The 8,606-nt window shown below is 55.0% G+C and overlaps 1 protein-coding gene across 1 annotated transcript in view; it reads left to right on the top strand.

Annotated features, from left to right (window-relative positions):
- Window positions 1–1,316: 1,316 nt before the first annotated feature.
- The window catches only part of LRRC43 (leucine rich repeat containing 43), a 7,453-nt gene continuing 163 nt past the window's right edge, over window positions 1,317–8,606 (top strand). Inside the window, exons 1-12 of the mRNA XM_010182561.1 lie at window positions 1,317–1,412; window positions 1,505–1,528; window positions 1,562–1,780; window positions 2,054–2,164; window positions 2,678–2,817; window positions 3,388–3,626; window positions 4,322–4,491; window positions 4,902–5,007; window positions 5,093–5,232; window positions 5,384–5,464; window positions 5,753–5,962; window positions 6,427–6,508. Coding sequence (XP_010180863.1) covers window positions 1,317–1,412; window positions 1,505–1,528; window positions 1,562–1,780; window positions 2,054–2,164; window positions 2,678–2,817; window positions 3,388–3,626; window positions 4,322–4,491; window positions 4,902–5,007; window positions 5,093–5,232; window positions 5,384–5,464; window positions 5,753–5,962; window positions 6,427–6,508 — 1,618 coding nt within the window. The remainder of the gene's footprint in view (window positions 1,413–1,504; window positions 1,529–1,561; window positions 1,781–2,053; window positions 2,165–2,677; window positions 2,818–3,387; window positions 3,627–4,321; window positions 4,492–4,901; window positions 5,008–5,092; window positions 5,233–5,383; window positions 5,465–5,752; window positions 5,963–6,426; window positions 6,509–8,606) is intronic.

Below are 8,606 nucleotides of genomic sequence, written 5' to 3'. Positions count from 1 at the left end.
CTTGAAAGGAGGTCATGGAGTCAAGGATGACTGTGTGTCAAGTCACCAGAAAACTTCCAAGGAACAGCATCTTGGTGTCAAAATACTCAGTTCTGCTTTCCATGTGAAATAATCTGTCTCTGAAAGTAAAGTTTGGTGTGCACATGAACTCCTCTGAAGTGCCTGGGACTGGTTCGAGGACTGTTCCTGTGGCTGAACTGATTCCCAAAGCTTGAAATGGGGACAGACATTTCCCCTGTACCACACAGCCCTGGGGTCCCACCAGCCTGAAACCTCAGCCATGGAGATTCACAAACTGAAGGGCATTCTGTCACCTCACAGCCACGCAGAGGGGTGCAGCTGTCCCGCAGGGATGTCCTTCTTCTTGCAGGACCCATGTTCCTGAGTGCTGAATAAAGCAAAGAAGAAGAGTTGAGTTACTACTGGTTGCTTTTTCGGAAGATTTTTAGAAGATCTGACTTCATTTTCTACTGTGCTGAGGACAGCAATTAACCTGATTATTCCACTCCACGACATGCCACTATGTCTAAGCATGTCCATGCTCTGCACATCCTTTCCTATCGTACACAGCTTTGATAAGCAGAGATAAGAGAGCAGGTTGGTGTCTGTCCTGTAACACCCAACCCCAGGGGAAGTTCAGCTTTCCACCACATAACCCCCAGATGCTGCAGAGCATCTGCAGTTCAGTTGGTGAAGTTAGGGTGACAGAGGCTGCCCTGTAGGCTCCCTAAAATGGAACAACACCTCAGCACCTATCGCTGGAAAAAGCAAATAAATCTCAGAGCACAGAGACCTGAATCTGACCTGAGACAAAGCTGTGGCTTTTGTTCCTGGGGCTCATCTACTTTTTCCAAGGGTAGGAGCTGGTATTTTTAGCTGTGAACTTTGTTTTCCGATGGCCTTGCGCTGCCTCCACATGAGTGAGCAGCAGTGCTTTTACAGCTAACTGAGAACCCGACTGCTTCCTCCCCGAAACCTGAGCGATGTAGATGTACTCAAGATGTAGATCAGGGAAATGGCAAATGCCATGCCACAGCTCCTTGGCCAGGGGACAGGGCTGACGCTGCACCCTGCAAATGCTGTGTGAGGCCCCCTGCTCTTTCGCTGCTGGGGAGCAGCCCCCAGAACCCAGAGGAGAGCCAGAAACCAGGGATTTATTCCCAGCCTGGGGAGCTTGGTGTCATCCCAGGCTCGCTCTGTGGCCACACTTGCAGAGCTTGGTCACAGGTTTCCAAGGGTTTCCGTCTCCCCGCCATCTCCTAGCAACAGGGAGGTGTGCCACCGAGCCAGGGAATTCCCTGTGCGACGGGGGTCAGATGGCGGCACCCGGCTGCCGCAGCGTCTCGGCTGCTTTTTGGGAGCACCTGCGGCGCCTGGGTCTGCAGGACTTCCCCTGTGGCCTTGGCAGCTGGGTAGGGGTCCAGGGGACACACACGGCCATGGGACACAGCAGGGGGTCTGTGGTGTGCAGTGCTGTCACTGCCTCTCCTCTCTCCCTCTGCAGAACAAGTCCCGTTTTGATGCACACGCAAGCCCCTGCCGAGGCCGTCCAGGGCTGGAGGCAGCCCCATCTGGACAGGAGGAGGCCATGCTGCTGAGTGAGGAGAGCCCCGGGGCACTGGTGGAGCTGCTGAGGGACCCCCACAGCCCCTGGGCCCTGCCACCAGGCTGCAGCCCCCAGGACCAGCACCTGCTGGAAACGGCTGTGCTGGCGCCCAAGCTCGTCCATGGCTCCCGCATCTTCCAGCTCCTCAGGTCCCTGCGGATCATTGGCAAGGGAGTAAGTGTAGCTGCTGGTGCCCGTAGAACTCCCCATCTCCAGGCCAGAAAACCCCATCTTCCTGTTGGGAGGGAAAACATCCTGTGAAAAGGATGCCTTCCCCATCCCAGGGTCTTCCCAGATGCCACTGTGGGAGCTGGGGTGGAGCTGCTGGCTCCCCCGCCCAGCGTGTTGCATTAATCCATGTTACATGTATGTTACGTGGATCAACGATATGCATCCATATAATCTTGGCCACTCAGGGACTTGTTGACTAAACCTGTCTCTTTGCAGGTGGAGGAGGTCGATGAGGGGCTGTTGCAGTTCCCACGGCTGGAGAAGCTCATCCTCAGCACCAACAGGATCAGCACAATAACCTCGGCCAACCTGCCCAGGACGCTGAAGGTGGGTGAGCAGTGCCTTGCAATGGCAGGATGGGGAAGGAGGCTGAGAAAACTGGGCCTGTTCAGCCTTGGGAAGAGAAGGCTTAGAGGGGAACTTATCTCCATGTACCAGTACATACAGGGTTGCTACCAAGAAGATGGAGACTCCCTTTTCACAAAGAGTCACATAGAAAAGACGAGGGGTAATGGACACAAGTTGCTTCTGGAGAAATTGCGATAGAACTCCAGAAGAAATTTTTTTTCCCATGAGATCAATCAGACATTGAACAATCTCCCAGGGCAAGTGGACCACCCTACACTGGTCATTTTTAAGAGTCAGCTTGACAGGGTGCTGACTCATCTCATTTAAATGATACTTTTACCTTGAAAGGTTGGACTGGATGATCCTTGTGGTCCCTTCCAACCTGGTGTTCTATGATCCCAACTGGGGAAACAGCACAAGCCGAGCAGCTCAAAGGAGCACCAGCAATGGCTCATTGCAAGGGGTGTTTGTTGTTCCCTCTGTCCAGGACAGGTCCTGGAGCTGTGCTGCAATGCTGTGGCTGATCTGCAGGACCTCTGCGCTCAGCCTCCCCCGGGGCTGCAGCACTTGGGGCTGGGATACAACAGGCTGTGCGGCTCTGCGCAGGACAAGTACCTGACTGCAGACTTCTGGTAATGTCACCAGCTGGATGGGGGCTCCTAAAAGGGAGGTGGGCAGATGACGACAGATAACCTCAACCCATTAGTGGCCCACATTAAGAAATAACAGCCCTTCAGCAGAGGACACTCTGTGTCCAGCACCTGTGCTCTGTCTCATACCTAGAGGGTGTCTTGGTCTGTGGCCAAGGTGCAGAGTGGGGAGAATCCCTGGGGAGCCACCTTGACACCCTGCCAACTGCAGGTCCCGTGTCCCTGGGCAGCTTCCTTTTGCCATGCCCTTCCCAAAGCCCCTGCTGGAAGTCTGCCCTGGGAGGGATCTAAAGCTTAGGCTGCAACACCAAACGATCCAGTGGGGTGGTTAATGGATGCTAAAGGAACGTGGTTTTGAGCTGTGAGGCAGCCTGGCAATGGACCATATGGCTCAGGAATTTGGAATTGGCCTCTTGAGGTTGTACCATTGGATTCCCCAGTTTGTGCTGGGGAAACATCATTTCTGTGTCTTTTTTTTGACCCAGGGCAGTAGCTATCTCTTCTCAGATGGATGCTGGCTGCCTTACCTTCTTCTCTGGGTTGTCTCCTTAGGCCAAATCTTGTCTCCCTGGACCTGAGCTATAACAGCCTCACGGATCTGCAGGCGCTGGTCTCCCAGCTGTCCAGTCTGCAGAAGCTCCGCATCCTGGTGCTCCAAGGGAACCCCCTGGCTCTCATTCCCACGTACAGAGGTTTCCTCGTGGACAGCCTGCCCAAGCTCTGTGTCCTCGATGACATCCAGATAGGGCCTGACGAGAGGCACCAGTTCCACGGTTTGGCGACGCAGCCAGGTAGGCCCTCACCTTTGAACCTGTCTGTGCTGATCTGCTTGGTAGCCACCCTGTATGTACTGGTACATGGTGATAAGTTTCCCTCTAAGCCTTCTCTTCACAAGAGAGACAGAGTCAGAGGACCCTGCAGCAGGGTAATTACAATTGAGGTAGTTTTAGCCTTGGTCAGGTCCAAAGATCACAAGAACAACCCAGTCCTAGCATTGCCTGAGTGTCATGGCCTGGCCTCATCTTTGCTTCCTGGACACCGTTTGGTTTCAGGCTGTGCGTTTCCCATCTTCAGCTGCTGAAAGAGGAACATCTCCACCGCAGAAGATGCTCACATGGGTGCTGCGCTGTCTGCACAAAGCGGTGCCACCTCTGCAGCGTGGCACATCTCCGACTGGGACGAGGCCGGGGGGCTGGGAACACTCAGGGCTGGGACTTCCCTCTCGATGGCCCCCACTCAATGAATTTATACACTGGAAGTGCTCTTTGGAGTCTAAAATGTTAACCAGGGAGGCAAAGCAACCAAGGCAGGAGATGCGTGGCTTCAGAGTGACCCCACGTGGCAGTGGCTTGTCACAGCGTTAGCACAGGGTGGCACGGAGGGATGCCAGGTGGTGGGAGGTCCTGCAGGCCACTGCTTGCTCTGTGCCTTCCTCGCTCTGGAAGGAGCATCTTGGAGCTTCATAGCAAGACTGTGTTTCTTTTAGAGATGATCAGGAGCGAAGCACGAGTGGTAGTGAGCATTGGGGAGATGAAGGGAATCCCTGATCCCAGTGCTCATCAGGTTGACTCTGAGGCTCCGGTGATCACCTACAGCTACTGCGTGACTTACGAGTTTGCGGAGGGAGAGGAGACGGAGGACAGTGGCAGCCCTGAGGTTTGTGCTTAACCAAGCTCCTGAAAGCAGCAGGCAGTGGTAGGACACAGCAAGGGGGACTTCAACTCCAGGCTGTGGAGCGAGATCATTCGTAATGGTCTGGGTGTGGGCTGCAGCAGTGCTGGGACAGAATTAATGTGCGGCCACATCTGGCAGGACAGGTCCCTGCTGGCCACATTCCCTGTCCCTTTGGGGGAGTCCAGTGCTGTTCTGCACTTGGAAGTGCATTTACAGCGCTCTGGTAGTCCCCTTCCCTGATGCTGGTGCCCCTTCCAATGATGAGGGTGGTCTAAGGAACAGGATTTTGGAGGCAGCTCTGCCCCCTGGCCCTGCAAGTCACAACCAGACAGATCCTGCCATGAGATCCCTCTCTGTCACAGGTAACAACAATCCATTCTGTGTGTGATCAGGGTCCCACGGTGACCACCCTAGATGTGGACAGCTCTGCTGGGGACACAGGAGAAACAAAGAGCCAGTGGGAGCCTGCAGCCACAGAGGACCCCAAGGCCCACTCTGGTAATGAGGAATTAGAAATTAATTGAGACCAGTCATGTCCCAGGGACCCTTCCTATCCTCAGGGGTTTTTTGTGTCCTTGCACAGCAAGGGTGTTTGCCACCCCCGGACAGCCCTGGGCAGGCACCATCGAGTGCAGCTACAGAAAGGAGCACAGAGTGAAGAACTTGGTGGGGCTGAAGTCCTACCTGGTGGCTGGAACAGTCATCTCAGTCATGGAGGAGAAGGTGAGCATGTGGCAGCGCTGGATGAAAGGGGAAAGAGCTGCTGGAAGGCCCAGCAGTGGCACTGTGGGAGGTGGCCTGGGATGGCAGTGACCTGGGGCTGGGGTCTTTGGGTGGCCCAGCCCCTGCAGCAGCAGCTCCTCTCTTGGGGCAGGTGTTCTCCTGGCCTGTTGATGCTGATCTCAAAGAAAATGCAGTCACGAAGGGGAAGGCAGGACGGAAGGGTGGTGCCAAGGTAAGGTGCTGGGAGAGAACGATGTCCACATAACATCTGAGCTGCAAAAATAACGATGGGGGAACAAGAGCTCTTCTCCTGGGTCAGTTTGGTGTGTCAGAGGGTCTCCCCTTCAGCCCAGACTTCTCACCAAAGTCCCCCCCTGCTATGGGAGGAAGGCAGCAGCTGTTTTACACACATCTCGGTCAGGATGCAGCAGTGGGAAGGGGCTGGGTTGGGGTTGCTTGCTGTCTGATAAAGGGACCCCAACGCTCTGCTGAGGCTTGTTCCCACACTGGTGCCATGCAGGGTTCTGTGCCCAGAGAAAAGCAGCAGCAGCAGAAGAAGCAGCCGTGTGAACTCCGCAGCGACCCTCCCATTCGGAGAACGCTGTGCTCCAGGAGGGTGACCCTGGACACCCTGTTGGCCACCGAGGACCTGGTGGCAACTGTGTGTGATTTTGGAATCCTGATGACTGAGCAACCGCTGCAGCCACCAAGTCTGGAGAAGGTAAGGAGCGTGTCCCAGGGCAGGGCGGTGACTCAGGCTGGGGTGCAGTGTGTCCTGCCCTGCAGCCGGCCCAGGCATCCCTCCCGTCCATCCCTCACTGCTCCTCTCCGTAAAATGGGGCTGAAATAGCCCTCCCTAAGCACCATCTGTCACTGCTGGGATCGTTATTTAATGTTGATATTAGCAATGACTACTGCTACTTTTTATAGGCCAAGATTAAGAAAATAGATGAGTTTATTTTTCCATCTGAGAATGTGAAAGCAGCCACTTGTGGTTGCTCGCTCTCTCTCAGCATGGCAACACACACTGGCTGTACACTTTATTTCCCAAATTCTCTCCTCTGAGCAGCCCCGCCACTGTGCTCCTGCTTCCCCTCACCCCTTTCCTTTGCCCTTTAAATCCTGGTGAAGGGGCCAAGATGGCACCGGCTGCCACAGGACACAGCCTAACTATGAAAACATCTCTCTCCACAGGACAAGAAAAAAAGCAAAGACAAGAGCAAAAAACCCAAAGCAGAAAGCCAGGCCAGCCGGAAAACCACAGCGCCTGCCAAAGGTGACGGAGCCTGCAGTGGGCTGGGCGGAGGGCGGTGTGTGTGCAGCAAACAGCGGCGGTGCCCGGCCCAGCCGCAGGTCCCCACCACCCTGGCAGTGGGTGCTTGCTCACATCCTGAGCAGTGAAAGCTGCCATTGACTGCGGGGACTGCAGGGTCAGACACGCACCCGAACACCTCGGTGTCTGACCAAGCGCACAGGGTGGGCTGTCCTGGGAGTGACCCACACCCACAGCCCTGTCTGCCAGGGCACAAGGGCACAGCAGATTCTGGGGGGAGAGGCATGTTGCCCGCTGTGTTGGCTGCCAAATGTGGCAAGAGGCACGGGCAGCTGCGGGCAGCGCTGTCTGGGATGCATAATGAGGCCCTCATCCATTTCCAGCTCACATCTCCAAGCGCTTTGCAGAGGGGGTTGTTGTTCTCTCTGGTTTAGACATGAGATGCACAGAGAGCCCCAGGTGCCCCAGACAGGACATGGCAGGGCTGGGAACAGCCCCCGGGGCCAGAACAGCCCCTGTCTGCTGTCACCCACAAAAAAAACCACCCTGATCCCCGATGGGCATCCCCTGCCCCCCCCCGAGCAGAGCTCTCTGTCTGCTCAGCCAGCAGCATTGCATAAACCGCTGGAGACAAACCTCACCCTGCCTCTTGCAGGTTATTTTTCCAGCAATCTGGTTTTGAGTACAGAAATAGCAATGCCAACACAACGGGGGGTAATGCAAGAGGAGGAAGTGGGGGAGGGAAGGGGTGGCGGAGCGACGTCAAAAAGCTGCTCATGGGCTAAGGAAACCATGGAGAGGGCCAGGAGCTACCAAAAGGAGCCTCATGTCCCCACTCTGGCAGCAGATTTAGTCAGTAATTTAAAGGAGTAATTAACCCCCTGCTCCAAGAGCACCGGATGCTGTCTGAGCCCTGTTACCCACAGCAAGGTCCCCGTCTTGGTGAGCCCTGCAGCCCCAGGCTGTGTCTGCGCTCGAGGACGCCTGACCACCTTCCCCACTACCTGAAAAGAAGAAAAAAACCCTTGAATTCCTGTTCCCCACGAGAAGATGTGTTTGCAGCATATGCTCAGACTGTTGCTGAAGCTGCTGTCAAACAACTGCAGCTCAGCAGAGGTGGTTTTTTGCCTTTCCACCCCCGTGGTCACTGCGCGCAGGAGGTTTGAGCGAGAACGAGCCCCTTCTGCAGGGGGTTGCATGACCAGAGGTGGCGGTGGGTGCACAGAAAGCCGCTGCTGCTGCAGGAAGCCCAGAGTGATCAGAGCCTCGCACTTAATTTGATGACCCCTTACGCCTGTGCAGGTGGAGGCTGCACAGCATGGCCACCGAGTCCATATTTCAAAGAGACGGTGCCTAAAAATCAGCTGCCCCCACAGCTTCCTACGCCTGTTTCTGGCAGTGTCCCATGGATGTGCACATCGCTGTGACTCACAACTCACAAGCGCAGCCCGATCATGGCCACAGGGGTGGGTGCAGCACCACGTGTCTGTGAGCCCCGGATACTCCATGAGTCACCAAATCTGTTGGGCACTTGCTCATCACCTGGGTACCAGCGTGGAGCTGCGTCAGTGGCCATGCTCCTGGGGCCCTCGCTCTGCTGCGGAGGGACCAGCACTCACAGCTGGGAGCTGAGGCTGATTTGCATCCCTCAGTCAGCAAATGCACACAAATAATAAGTCCTCTCAGAGCAATCGGGATCCATTCCAGGCAGCTCAAAGAGGAAAGGCAGCGAGCTTTGTCTGGAGCACGCAATTTGCCCAGACATTGAAGGATGATTTCAGAAGTAGCCTCACGTAGGTCTCAGTTTACCCCACACTTGATTTTCCGGGGTCCTTGAAATGATTTATTTTTGCATCTTTTTTCCTATGAATTACAGGGACATTTAACAACAAAAAAGCAAGATTGCACCCAGATCAATTGCCTGCTTAAAGATGCTTTTTGGGCTTCTTACCCAAAGTCATATTCAAGTAGCTCTTCTGTCGAGGCATGAAGTCAGTGCTGACGCACTGGACATTCCCCCCACGCACTGCTGCTTTTAGGGTGATTTACTCAGCTGAGACAGTCACAGGTTTACTTCTTTCCACAGGAAAAAGGAAAAACA

Source organism: Mesitornis unicolor, unplaced genomic scaffold (genome assembly GCF_000695765.1).
Source record: "Mesitornis unicolor isolate BGI_N332 unplaced genomic scaffold, ASM69576v1 scaffold38814, whole genome shotgun sequence".
NCBI lineage: Eukaryota > Metazoa > Chordata > Aves > Mesitornithiformes > Mesitornithidae > Mesitornis > Mesitornis unicolor.
Note: the sequence above shows the minus strand (reverse complement) of the source record. Positions and strands in the feature narration are given on the sequence as shown.